General features: G+C 37.1%; 1 protein-coding gene across 2 annotated transcripts in view; it reads right to left on the bottom strand.

The window, feature by feature from the left end:
- LATS1 (large tumor suppressor kinase 1) overlaps positions 1 to 15,038 on the bottom strand; it is a 41,667-nt gene that overhangs the window by 15,747 nt on the left and 10,882 nt on the right. For both annotated transcript variants that reach the window (XM_019951496.3, XM_019951497.3), the window contains 3 exons: positions 11,803 to 12,276; positions 7,359 to 7,506; positions 438 to 1,951 (listed from right to left, as the gene is read on the bottom strand). In XM_019951496.3, coding sequence (XP_019807055.1) covers positions 438 to 1,951; positions 7,359 to 7,506; positions 11,803 to 12,144 — 2,004 coding nt within the window. In that variant the 5' untranslated portion in view covers positions 12,145 to 12,276. The remainder of the gene's footprint in view (positions 1 to 437; positions 1,952 to 7,358; positions 7,507 to 11,802; positions 12,277 to 15,038) is intronic.

Here is a 15,038-nt window from a genome sequence, read left to right on the forward strand (position 1 = left end):
CATGGATGGACCTAGAGATTGTCACACTGAGTGAAGTCAGAGAGAGAAAGACAAATATCATATGATATCGCTTATATGTGGAATCTAAAAAAAAATGGTACAAATGGACTTATTTACAAAACAGAAATAGAGTCACAGATGTAGAAAACAAACTGATGGTTACCAGGGGGGTAAGGAGGGGGGAGGGATAAATTAGGAGATTGGGATTGACATATACACACTACTATATATTAAATAGATAACTAATAAGGACCTACTGTATAGCACAAAACTCTACTCAATATTCTGTAATGGCCTATATGGGAAAAGAATCTAAAAAAGAGTGGATATATGTATATGTATAACTGAATCACTTTGCTGTACACCTGAAACTAACACAACATTGTAAATCAACTATACTCCAATAAAAATAAAAAATTTTTAAAAAGAGGTTTTACCCGCATCATTTCGTTCTCTAATTGTTTTTTACGATGTAGACGCTGCTGATGAGATTTGAGTACATTTTCTACATGTTGCTCCATAAAGAATTTAAATGCCTGAGGAGAATAACTTTGGATACGAGATTCCCTTCGCTCTTCATCTTTCTTGTTTTTCCTAACGGTGATAGGTGAAGTGGTAATCTGTTTCTTTTCTTTATCTCCATTATCAACATTTTCATAACTTTTCTCACTCTCATCTTCCTTGGGCAAGCTCGGCTGTTCCTCTTTGCTAGATTTATTGACTGATTCATATGGAGGAACAGATGGGTTTTGGTGTAGCAGATGTTTGGGGTAAGGTGGTGGTGGACCTTGATAGTTTGGAGCTTCAGCAACAGGCGGCATAACGGTCATATTTGAAGTGGTACCCTCAGAAAAAGGACCAGGCTGAACAGTTTGAATTGGCTGTGGTATCCAAGAAGGGTGTGTAGGTGCTAAAGCAGTCTGCAGCTCTGGTTTCAATACACGTATACTTTTCACAGGCTGTTGAATGGGAGCTGGTGTAATAGCAGTGACTGTTGTAGCCGAAGGCTGAGAATTAGCAGAATGACTTGTTCTATTTCCTAATGGGTTATTAAAAGAATTTGACCTCACTGGTATGTTAGGTTGCCATGTAGGGATTTCATGTCCACTGCTCGGGGATGACTGGGCAGGAGCAGAAGATGACTGAGGCCAAGTTGTTTGCAGTCCAGGTACATTAATGTTATAAAGTTCCATGTTATGACTATTTCTGTTTGGCACCATCATAGACTGAGGAATATTCCCATTTGTGTATGATGAAGGAGCAGCAGATCCTCCTGTCTGTAAAGCAGAAGGGCTTTGTCCATTAGCTGGGGTCAGAGGGTATGGAGGCGGTGGCTGCCGATTCACAGCGCCAGCAGGGACAACATTTTGGTGTATCATAAAATCAGTCTGGCCACTACCATTCTGAATTCCAGGTCTCCCTGGTGGAAAGTTAAATTTGTTAGCACTCTGCATGATGATTGGTTGCCTGCCAACAGGAACAGAATTAATGCCTCTCTGTCCCTGATTAGGAGGATTCATTGGGGACGTGTTAAGAGGTGGTGGAGGATAGCCCTCCTGCCAGGCTCCAGGTGGAACAGGAGAGATGCGGGAGATTACATATTCCATGTTCCCAGAATAGCGCTTTGTTTGAGTGTTTGGTTCCCATGATGGGGGAGGTGGAGTTGTACCTCTTGGCGGGGGAGTCTGGCCTCTTGGAGGTGGTGGAGGAGTGACACTCCTGACTTGAGGAGGTGGGGGGGGGTTCACTCTCTGTCCGTTGCTAGGGTGAGCTTGAGTAAATGCTGTTATACCAGATCCTGACAAAGGTCTTCCTACATCTGTCTGTGAGTTGGGACTTTCAGAACGATAGGCCACACTTTCTCCTAGTGGTGGGCCATGTCTCTGAGGAACTAAGGATTCTTTAGAACCTTTCCAGCTTTGTTTGCGGTTAACTGATTGTTGCACACTCCCTATGGGAATAAAACAAAAACAAACAAAAAAAAACATGTTTTTTTAACCTCTTACTTTCGAAAAATTTAGCTTGGAATTCTAACACTACTAAATGATAATTCTCTTTCAAGAATCACAAAAATCAAATTTGAGTATGTGCTTTTATTTTACCTTTTAAAATTTTATTTATTTTTGACTGGGTAACACATTCTCATAGCTCAAAATTCAAGCAGTACAAAAGGACACCCACCCCGTCCCTTGGGCAACCAATGTCACTGAAGGTAACTAATGTCATCAGTAAGATATTTTAGGAATACACAAGTAAACAGTACTAGAAAAGGGAAAGGGAACCCTCCTATGCTGTTGGTGGGAATGTAAATTGGTGCAGCCACTGTGGAGAACAGTATGGAGGTTCATCAAAAAAACTAAAAATAGAGTTGCCATATGATCCAGCAATCCCACTCCTGGGCATATATCTAGACAAAACTATAATTTGAAAAGATACATGCACCCCTATGTTCATAGCAGCACTATTTACAATAGCCAAGACATGGAAACAACCTAAATGTCCACTGATAGATGAATGGATAAAGAAGATGTGGTATATATATATTATATATATATATATATATAAAAATATATAAAATACACACACACACACACACACACACACACACACACACACACACACACACACAATGGAATATTACTCAGCCATAAAGAAGAATGAAATAATGCCATTTGTAGCTACATGGATGCAACCAGAGATTATCATACTAAGTGAAGTAAGTCAGAAAAAGAAAGATAAATACCATATGATATCACTTATATGTGGAACCTAAAATATGACACATATGAACTTACCTAAAAAACAGAAACAGACTCAGACATAAAGAACAGATTTGTGGTTGCCAAGGGTGGGTGGGTGGGTGGAGGCGGGGAAGGGTTGGATTGGGAGGTTGGGATGAGCAGATGCAAACTATTATATACAGAATGGATAAAAAACAAGGTCCTACTGTAGAGCACAGGGAACTTATATTCAATATCCCGTAATAAACCATGGAAAAGAATATGTATATGCATAACTGTATCACTTTGTTGTACATCAGAAACTAACACTGTAGATCAACTACACTTAAATTAAAAAAAAGTATACCTCCTATATATACTATTGTGCCTGGGTCTTTTCATTAAAAAAACTGAAGATTCTGTAGTAGTACATAAAGTGTTTCTTTACCTTTAAAAAATGTTATTACAGTTTTTCACTATATGGATGTACCCAAATTTACTTAATCAGTTTCCCTACTGATGGCTGTTAAGGTTGTTTCCAGTCTTTTGTTTTACCCCTCCCCCACAAAAAGCAATGAAGAATTTTGTACAGATACCATTTCATATATATGTTAAGTAGACAAATTATTAGAAATGGCATTATTGAGCCAAAGGATGTGTCCATTTGTAATTTTCATAGATATAACACTAATTTTAAATACATTTCAGTATGGCTTTTAAAACAAAAAAAGGCAGTAGGGGATAATTAGCTGAACACTAAATAAGGTAGAGATTTACAAAGTCTCTATTTAATGGAATTTCCAAATAAATTAAACAGGCAAGAAAACATACCAAAAAAACCCGAAGTATTTAAAATAATCTGGTCACTAAGAAAAGTATAATACATTTAAAAAATATATATAATACATTCGTACAAGATATGATACATATAAATAATACATTCCAGAAGGATTAAACATTTAAATGTTAAAGATGAAACCATACAAGTACTAGGAGAAAACCAGTGAACATTCGATAATATTGGGGTACCTCTTTGTACCTCCTGGGAAGGTCTTCCCAAGTATGACAAAGGTAGAGAACATACAGTAACAGACTGATAGATTTAAATACATAAAACACTTAGCACCATTCAGAACAAAACAAGAAACACCCACAAATCTGAAGGGTCAACATCATCCTGGGAGAAAATACATTTAATAACACATGAAAAAAACCTGGTAAATATTCAGAATGTACAGTTTAACATTCTATTTCATCTAGGCTGGGCAGCATCTTGGGTCTATGACTTCAGGGAAAGTCATCACTCTGGGCAAGCTAGACAAGTCCTCTGACCACAGGCTCGGTGTCACCTTCCTCGGATAGTCAGCTGAGGCCAAATGCACCAAGTCACTCTCCCAGATTTTACCAGGTAAGACGAAATCTCTGCAACCCTCAAGTACACTGCCATCCCTACTGCTCTGCACCTCCCATAAAGTTCTCTGTGTTCTTCCACTTCCTAAACCCTCCCACTGTTGCCCTCTAGACACACTCTGTTCTATAACTAGCAAATGCCCCTCGATCACTAACCTCTGCTCCAAGCTTTCCCCCCACGTCCTTAAAGCTGGTTATCGTCTGCTGACATTACTTTCCTTTCAGTCCTTTGCAATCAAGGTTTTCTTCAAAAATAAACTGGGCTAAAAGGTGGAACTCCACTTCTTTGCTCTCCATTTATGCTTCTAGATCATTGTTATTTCTGCAAACTCTTTTTAAAAAGCCAGTTCTTTGGAAGCTCATGCTATCTGTGGGAGGCCACATTCATTCCTCTACTGGTCACCCAATAAACACCTACTTGCTCGCCCTCATTCACCCATAACTCTGGCAGTCTACCCTAAGCCCTGACAACATTCTATAACTTCAACATCCACATGGACGAACCATCCATCACCCTGGTTCCGGGTTCAATCCCTGGTCAGGGAACTAGGATCCCACAAGCCGCGCGGCGTGGCAAAAAAAAAAAGCAGCGAAAACTGGGAAAGAATTTTGAAGTACCAAGTTAGAATCCTGAACAAGTTCTGCAAAATAATGGGACATCCTCGCTTGGATAACTCAATGAACCTAACTAAACCTTATTTCTAAAACCAGACTTATGATCTTTCTCCACCAAATCCTGTCCTCCCTTAGCGTTCCCTTTCATAATGTGAGGTATCACCATCCATTTTTATACACCAAAAGCCTAAGAGTCATCCCACTCCATTATCACCCACCATATGCAATCTATCGCCATGTCCTTGTCAATTTTACTCCTCCTATCTCTTTATTTCATTCAATTTTCTCCACCACCATCTCCCTAGTCCAAATTACCTTCATTTCCTGTGAATTGTATTTCTTATCAAGTCTATCCAGACACCCTCCTTTGCTCTCTCTAATCCGTTCTCATCCATTGCAGCTATCTTTCTGAAACACAAAGTTAATCATGTCATTACCCTGCTTGAAATGTTTCCATAACTTCCTGCTGCTCTTAGGATAAAATCAATAGACAGTCCTGCATAGTCAGGCCCCTATGCACTTCTCCATTCATATCTTATACTCTTGTTTTCAGCGTTCTAGCCACTTTCATTTCTTCGAATGTGACATCAAAACCTGCCAAACAAGCCATGCATAGGAACACTCCTCCTCATGAAACCCATCCCCATTAACCCTTGTCTTTCTTCAGATATCAGCTCTAGTATCAGTTTCACAGGAAGGTTTTCTCTCATCTCCTTGATCAGGTCAAAAATCCCTCTATTATATAAGTCCATAGTACCACATAACTGTCCCCTCTTCATTCATACTTACATAGTTGTAATTCTACATGTATTTGTGTATTTGAGCTCCCTTACTAGAATCTCAACTCCACGAAAGGGCAAGAACTTTATATCCAATGCCAAGCAAAGGGCCTGAAATAGTGGTTGATCAAGAAAAATTTGCTGAAAGAATGAAAAAATTAGGCCTCTTATAAATCAATTAAAAAAGACAAATACAAGATTAGGAAAGAATTAAAATGTCAATTTAAAAATAATAAACAAATGTTTAAGCTCACCAGTGATCAAAGAAATGTGAATGTAAAATGATAGTATTTTCACAATCATTAAATATACAAAAAGGATAATACCTAGGATTTACAAATATAGGCATTCTCATATTAAACTGACTGGGACAAAACAAGTTGGCAACACCTTTCTGGTCAGCAATACCTCGGACGGAGATGGTTGCGGGTTCGGTGCAGTTAGGTGAATATTGCAATAAAGTAAGTCATGTGAACTTTTTGGTTTCTCAGTGCATATAAAAGTTATGTTTACACTTTATATATATAATATATGTATATATGCACATATATATACTACAGTCTAATAAGTGGGCAATAGCATTATATCTAAAAAACAATGTACATATCTTATTAATAAATACTTTATTGCTAAAAAAATGCTAACCATCATCCGAGCCTTCAGCAAGTCATAATCTTTACTGGTGGAAGGTTTGAAATATTTTGATATTTATCAAAATATGACACAGAGACATGAAGTGAGCAAATGCTGTTTGAAAAATGGCACCGACAGGGCTTCCCTGGTGGCGCAGTGGTTGAGAGTCCGCCTGCCGATGCAGGGGACACGGGTTCGTGCCCCGGTCCGGGAAGATCCCACATGCCGCAGAGCGGCTGGGACCGTGAGCCATGGCCGCTGAGCCTGCGCGTCCGGAGCCTGTGCTCCACAATGGGAGAGGCCACAGCAGTGAGAAGCCCGCATACCGCAAAAAAAAGAAAAAGAAAAATGGCACCGACAGACTTGCTTGATGCAGGATTGCCACAAACCTTCAATTTGTAAGAACTGAAATGTCTGCGAAGTGCAATAAAGTGAAGCACAATAATATGAGGTATGCCTATGAGAAAAACTTTTTGCAAGTCTTTGAAAATTTACTTTTACCAAATCATCAGGAATGTACAAAGATTTAGGTACAAGGGAATTTACTGCAGTGCTGTCTATAATGGCAAAAAAAAAAAAAAAAAGGAAACAAGGCAAATGTCAAAAAATGAGACTGGTTAAATAACATATGTGATAAGTCTACCTTACTGTAGCTAAGTATTCTGTAGGCCATTTAATAACAAGGAAAGTTACACATGGTATACTAAGTGAATAAAGTAGGTTTTAGTATGACCCCATTTTTTGCTTAAACAATAAGAATCAAAATACACACATATAAACCCACTCCAGTTTTTGACTGAGAAACAAAACATACCAAAATCTTGTGGGTATTAATAGCGTTTTTTTCGCTTACTTACTTTCCAAATATCTATGATGAACATGTTTTACAATAAGATTATATACATAAAAAAGGAATAGTCTGAATTATATTTATGGTTAAAAAGGAAAATATTTCAGTTGCATTATAAGCAATCAAGCAGTTCTCAACCTAGACTGCTAGACTGCAACCAGAGTTACCTATGGAACTTTAGGGCCCCATCTGCAAATTCATTTTGGTGTAACACTATAATGTTATTTTTCTAGCTTGAGGCTTTCACTTACCGTCATGCTTCTAACAATTTCTAAGACAAAACACTTTATATACTTAAATATTTTTAAGTATTATAAAATAAGAGACTAGGAAAAAAATTTGATTAATCACCTGGCTTTAAGTTGGCATTAATAGGTCTGGCAGCTGCTGCAGCCATCTGTTCCCGTCGAGGATCTTGGTAACTCATTTTACTAATGAATTCAATTGCAGCTTCTATACTTCTGTTATTAGTTTTCTGAAGAGCTTGTATAACCATATCCTGGTATGAAGTTTTAAAAACAGAAATAAAATTTAAATCTTATAATTAATAAGAAGGAAACAACACTATAACTTCCACTGGAGAAATTCATAATTTTGAAGAACAAGGCCCCAAGCCAAAATTTAATGTCCTGTTTGTAAAACTACTTTGCGGGGAGGGGCAAGATAAGGGTAGGGGATTAAGAGGTACAAACTACTATGTATAAAATAAATAAGCTACAAGGATATACTATACAGCACAGTAAAACTATAAAAATCCATACAATCTCAAATTACTAAAGAAAACAAACCCTCAAACTCTTCAAATGTTTCTTTAATATTTTCACCTTTATGTAATGTATTACTGTTTTCTTCTAGGGTTTTTTCCCAGATACAATCGTAACAACATGCTTCTGAATTTCTCATTCTTAATTTGATTCTTATATAAACAAACAGACTATCAGATTGTTAAAAAGGTATCAATCAACATACTGGAAACCACTCTTTCGTACTGTTAAAGTATTTTATTAAGCATCTTTATCATTGTGTTTACTAGTAAAAGAGCTATGTAGTTCTGGTTCCTACCTTCTTAGAGTTTACATTTTCACAGAATTTTATTTATGAGGACACAAATATAGGACAAATGGTAGAGGAAAAACACTAAGACTTTATATGATTTGATGAAGACTTTAGGAGGCTACATGGTATGAAAGAAAAAACAGGGAGTTTGGAATCAAATGGAACCAAAGAGGTTGAGTTCCAGTAGCCCTGCATTACTATGCTTTGTCTGTCATGCTTAGAAGCAAAAATACACTCCAGTGATTGGAGATTTATGTGCCCCACTTTAGAACTGTGTGAACCCTGGTAACTTATTGAACATTTCAGAGCTCAGTTTCTTCATCTGTAGTACACTCAGAGTTGACGTGAGGATTAAACAAGAAAACATGTAAAAGCACGGTGCCTGGAGCTCAGATATGGGTTGTCCTCCTGCTCTGTTCCGTGTCCCTTATTTTATATGTAAACATAAATTATACACTAACATGCAAAAAGTATACTGATACGCATTTTTCAAGGGGGAGGCAGCTACTTACTTGTCCTAGAGGATTTAGTATTTCAAACAATATTTTTAAATGAGAAATGGCTTAATAAGACTAACGGGTGACCAGGCTATTGATAGATGATCCTCTTACTCAAAATGACTGGAGATGATTGAGGCCAAGCAAAAAAAGGCTGCGGCAGAGACTTGTTGCCTACTCAAGACCTAGTCTCCATTTTTTAGAAAAAGTTACTAGGATTTTTTGAAAGAAGTTTTCCTTATAGCTACAGTGGCCACATGAAAATTCTGACCAATGAGACAAAAACCAAGGATTTCTGGAAGAATATTGCTATCCCTGATTTACGTGCTGGTCCCTCCTGTACCCTGTTTCCTAGACAATAGATATGACACCTGTGCTACAGCATGTTGCCACCAAGAAGGAAAATTCAAGAGATTCGTTAAGAGTTGCAGTTTGATATTTTTAAGAGACTGAACCGATACTAGCTGTATAAACTGAGTCACTATTTTGTTTAAAGCATTATTATTTGGATTTTTATTAAAAGCAACCAAACTCAATCCTTAACTGATAAAAAGGTACAGTGTGGTCACATTTTATGCCAATCAGACTTTGCAAATTTGTAGTGAGATACAAAGGATTCGTAAGTCTCACTTTATGTGCAAATTTAATATAATACAAATCATCCAAATTAAAATTCACCAGGGAGTGCTTAACTTTAAAAGTGGTTAAACCAAGTTAACTGTAACTGTATTTATGCTAGTATCACATGGCAGCGCTATCTCAGTTGGTAAGAAAACTGACACCCACCATTCTTTTTCAACATTGTAGGAACCATATCGTTAAATGCACTAGAATTTCAGCCTGTGATTTTGGTGGTGATTATGCTGGCTTTGATTTTTTAATTTTATTGCTATATGTTAAAATATTTTTTACACCGGTAGCAATATCAACCAAGTGTTCCTTAAGTGGGGGTCTTAGTGCCAGTGTGAAAAAGAGCACCCTTAAATCAGTAACTTTGGAATAGAAGTCTTATGTGCTAAGAAAACATTATGTCCCCATTACTATGTTTTTGTTCTTCAGGCTTAGAAACAAAAATACACTGCAGTGATTATAGCTTTATGTGCCCCAAGAATGCATCAATCCTTAATTTTTAACATTTATTCCTACGAGAAAATTAATCTTGAAATATTTAAGGTTTTAATTTTATAGAGCACCAGAAACATTCTCAAAAAATTTCAACTGCCTTGAACTTGGCATACTTAAAGAACAGATTAGAGTTTATGAAATGATAAAAATAATGAAGTGAAAGGAATTCCCTGGTGGTCCAGTGGTTAGGACTGTGTGCTTCCACTGCCGAGGGCCCGGGTTCAATCCCTGGTCAGGGAACTAAGATCCCATAAGCTGCGTGGTGCGGCAAAAAAAAAAGCGAAAACTAGATAAGAATTTTGAAGTATCAAGTTAGGATCTTGAACAAATTCTGCAACATAATGGGAAGCTACCAGAATGAGTGATTCAGGAGGTAGAAGAAGTAAAATTGCCATATTCTTAATATCACTGTGAGTATATATAATACCATTCCTTCGTTATTTGGATAAATGTCTAAATGCTTTTAGTAAAGCAACCTTGCTTAAGGGGCTATTAATGTCAAAAGGTAAACAATTTTGAACTGTGTGATTGCAGTAAAGCTAACATATCTTTGTAATGCAAAGCAATTATTGTTATTATTGCCAACAAATAAAGAACAGGGCACTGACCAATGCCTTACACTTCTTAAAACTGTCTACATTAGAAAAAATTTTTAAGTTCCTTAAAGGTACAGACCATCTTTGGTATGATTCCCTATCCTGATTGACAGGTTCACACACAGTAAGGGCTCCATAAATACATATTTACTGATGTGATTTATCTGACATACACATTACCACTTAAGGGCCTTTACAGCCATGTGATTTTCTAAACTCCCTTTCCCTAGCAATATGTAAGAGGAAAGAATAAGACCAATGATTCAGCCTTCTCTTTATTCTTTGCCTTTTGGCTAAAGGATTAGGAAGAAAGTACTTTAAGAGACTCTCCATTCAAGCCATTTCCTTAATCCTCCAACTACTAACCAGGAAAACATCCCAGGATCTCCTCTCCTCCCCCACCCCCATATATTTTCTGGTGCAAATCCAATATATTTAGAACACTTAAATATAAAATTAATAGGAAATAATAATAATCAAGTGAAGAGAATGGGCCAGAAAGAATAATCTTTTTTTCTTCCTAGTTTAGTAGTAAATCTCCCTTTTCAAATCCTTTACTATAATGCATACTTACGTTCTCATTTTTAAAATTAAATACAGAGATATCTGAAAACGTGGTCACTAAAATATTAACAAGGTGAAGGAATTTTAAGGGTAGTTATTTTTGTGTAGTGGAGCTAATTTTTAGTTTCTTCCTTATATGGTTTAATTTTTAACAGGGAATAGATATTATTTTTATAATCAGGAAAAAAGTTACTATCATTTTGAAAGAAAATGTAGTCAATGCTTGATTATTCACATTTAGTTACAATTTCCATGGCCAATTTTTACCTAAAATGATTTCTGCTATCTAAAATATTCATCTAAACTATGTAATCATGGAAAATAAATTTTATTAGTAACCTAAACAAAATGGGTATGATTAAATAATAGACTATGAAAACTTTAAAAATGAGTTTTAAAAGTAAATATTAAAGACTTAGCATAATTGACATAAACTGAAATTTCACCAAAAAAACTTGAAATTCTTGGAAACTGATCAACAAGTAAATTTTTAGTTTCTCTGAAGTTAAGCTTTGAGTCTGAGAGGTCTGTGAGCGTTAAGTGCTGAATGATGTCTCTGGCCGCTCTTCCTTCTCTGTAGTATAAGCTTAAACTTCATCCCCTTAGGGCCCTCATTTCTAAAACAGCCACTCGGCTCACCCTCACCAGGGAAACTACCGCACACAGACAGATGTCCTTGCCCTGCCCTCACTTGTGGCTTTCCTCACCTGCACTTCCACTCTGACTTCATGACTTGACCTTTTAATCTCAGAACCACAGAGAAAACTAAAGAAATAATAATTATTTTGTTTTAATAATTAATGAAATTGTAAACAACATTCTTTGTTGATAGAATATACAAATTTCTATACATAGTTAAATTCTCTCAAAGGAAACATCTGGGCAGGAGGTCACCTAAAAAGTGTTATGTAGTGTAAGGTAAGGAAAACCCTTTCTTTTGTTTTTAAAAATTCTTACCTCATCAAATCCAGCAGCTTGCAAGTCTTGAAGCATTTGTGGATTAACGTCTGAAGTACTCCGACTTGTTTCATTTGCAAATGGTTGTAGAGAGTTTCGAATTTCCAGCAAGGCTTTATGATGCATCCCAAACTTGGGTGGATTTCTGACTTGTCGCGGATCCTCAGCTGACATTTTACTCATGTTATGCTCAGCCTTAGCAGCATCTGATGGTTTGGATAAATTCCTAAGGGATTCCCGAATTTCTTGCAGCATTTGTCGGCTGCTGCCAGTGTAGTTACTGGCAGGAAAGGTCTTAGGCCTCATTTGTCTATATCCTTCTGGCTTTTCACTCCTCTTCATGAAAACATCTATATATATAACTCACACAAAAGACTTCTTTAAGAGCTACTTGATAGATTCAGAGCTTTCCTTTGAGCAAAACTGAAAAAGATCCTTTGTAGAAGTCCCCAGGAATGTTAAAATTTTTACGACCTAAATAAAAAAACAAACAAAGCTATAAAGTGACTGATAAAGCAGTACCATGTATAGTAGTCAGGCACCCCCTTAATTCCGGGGTATACCTTCTAAGACCACCAGTGGATGCCTGAAACCTCGGATAGTACCCATCCCTATATATACAGTAGACCCCTGAACAACATGGGTTTGAACTGCATGGGTCTATTTATATGTGGACTTTTTTCAACAAATAGTTGAAAAGACGGTACGACGCGACCTGGAGGTTGGTTGAACCTGAAGATGCAGAACGGAAGGCTGACTGTAAAGTTATCTCTGCCCGTTTTCAACTGCACAGAGGGCTGGCACTCCAACCCCCAAGTTGTTCTAGGGTCAAGTGTACTATGTTTTTTCCTTTACATACATATTTATGATAAAGTTTAATTTATTAATTAGGCACAGTAAAAGATTCGCAACTAACTAATAATAAAACAGAACAATTATGGGAATTCGCTGGCAGTACAGTGGTTAGAACTCTATACTCTCACTGCCAAGGGCCCAGAGTTCAATCCCTGGTCAGGGAACTAAGATCCCACAAGCCTTGCGGCCAAAAGAAAAAGAAAAAAAGAACAATTATAACCACATACTGTAATAAAAGTTATGTGAACATAATTTCTCTCTCAAAATATCTTACTGTATAAATGAAATGCTTTTTCCATCTTAACTAAGCACTTATCATATACTGTGGCCATGACCTTTACAGTTTGAGGTGTGACAGCAAAACTAGCACAAATTTCTTTTTCCTTCTACACAATTTCATGTATAGAAGATTCGTTCTTACCGTAGATCTTAAAACCTTGGCACACTATTTTTTTTTTCTTATTAAATCAAGAACGTTCACCCTTTCACTTTAAGGAAGCACTTTACGGCGCATCGGAATTGCCAGCATCACTACTCTTGCGCCTTAGGGCCATTATTAAGTAAAACATGAGCTGCTTGAACACAAGCACTGCAATATCATGACAGTCATTCTGATAACCCAGGCGGCTGCTGAGTGACTAACGAGAGGGATACACTGGACAAAGGGATGATTTACTTCCTCGGTGGGATGGAGCCAGATGGCATAAGATTTCATCCATGCTACTCAGAACGATACACAACTTAAAACTTACGAATTATTTCTGGAATTTTCCATTTAATATTTTCAGACCACAAGTGACCATGGGTAACTGAAACCTTGGAAGGCAAAACCACGGATAAGGGAAGACTACTGTATTAGGGGGGAAAAAACCCCACTGATTTATAAGTTAAAAGACCTAGGTTATAGTTCTGGCTCCATTAAGGATTACTGTAGAGTCAGGACATGTTAGTTGTGCCTATTTCCTAATCTACAAAAGTACTGGTTATGACGATAAAAAATAATTTCAAGAGTGCTTTAGGAAGCATATAAAGTACAGCTGACCCTTGAACAACACAGGGGTTTGGGGCACCAACCCACCACACAGTGGAAAATCTGGGTGTCACTTATAATCGGTCCTCTGTACCCTCAGTTCCAAGTCCATGGATCCTGTAGTACAGTAGTATTTACTATTCAAAAATCCACGTATAAGTGGACCCGCACAGTTCAAACCCGCGATGTTCAAGGGTCAACCGTATATACGAATGCAAAGGATTTCTAGTGAACAATACAATGGGCAACCTCCCATTATTAAATTCTTCATCTAGTGGCTACAACTTTAGGTTTTACTACCAGACTTCAAGTATACAACTGCTTTAAAAGAAAGGGAACAGCCGCTTTTAAAAAGGTTTTTAAATCACTAGTCCAGAAGATACCTTTATGCTTCAAAAACAGATGCTTGGATTTATTTCTCAAACTGTGGACTGGGACTCTAGAGACAGTAAGCTTATTAACAACAGGTGAGGAAAGGACCTCTAAGGACTTGTCTAATTCCTTACTTAATGCATGAATGGCTTCTACAATGCACTGGAGCAACAGTCACCTAAAATCTACTTAAATATCCCCACTGATAGGGAAATCACTAACTCAAGAAAGCCATTCCATTTTTGATCTGCAACAACTGTTAGAAATGTTCTATGTGGATCCAACACCATGAAATCTCACTCAGTGCATATTCAGAGCCTATTACAGGCTGATGCTAAACAACTTTGTCTGCATTCTTAACAACCATCATGTAATGTGAGTGGTGATTACACTTAATGAGACTAGAAATAGGTGATAATTAGCAATGTTTCATATCCCCATGGTTCCAGTTACAAACTGTTTCACCCAAACTCTCTGAACCTCAGTTTTCTCATCTACAAAGTAGAGGCAATACACCTGTGTTACCTCCTCAAAAACCCTTTCCCCAGTTACCTAATTACCCTGTTTTATTTTCTTGTTAATACTTACCACTATCTAAAATTATCTTGTTTACTTGTTGTCAACCTCCCCTCACTGAAATAAAAGCTCCATAAAAGTACAGGACCTTATTTGTCTCATAAACACTGTCTGTCTACCACCTATATCAGAGCCTGGCACATACTGAGTGCTCGATAAATATACATGTTAAACAAATGAAATAAACATGTCTCCTAAACATCCCAGTTCCTTTAACTGTTCTCCAATTCTTGTCATTCTTGTCATGCTTTTCTGGATACACTCTAGTTTGTAAAAATCCTACTGGTGCTAGAAAAGCACAGCACTTGTAATGAAAAAACAAACAAACAAAAACTATTCAAGTATTTGTTCTGTTAATTATTAGCAATGTGAACTTTGGCATTTAATTCTCTCAAAAATTGCC

This window comes from Tursiops truncatus, chromosome 12 (genome assembly GCF_011762595.2).
Source record: "Tursiops truncatus isolate mTurTru1 chromosome 12, mTurTru1.mat.Y, whole genome shotgun sequence".
NCBI classification, from domain to species: Eukaryota; Metazoa; Chordata; class Mammalia; order Artiodactyla; family Delphinidae; genus Tursiops; species Tursiops truncatus.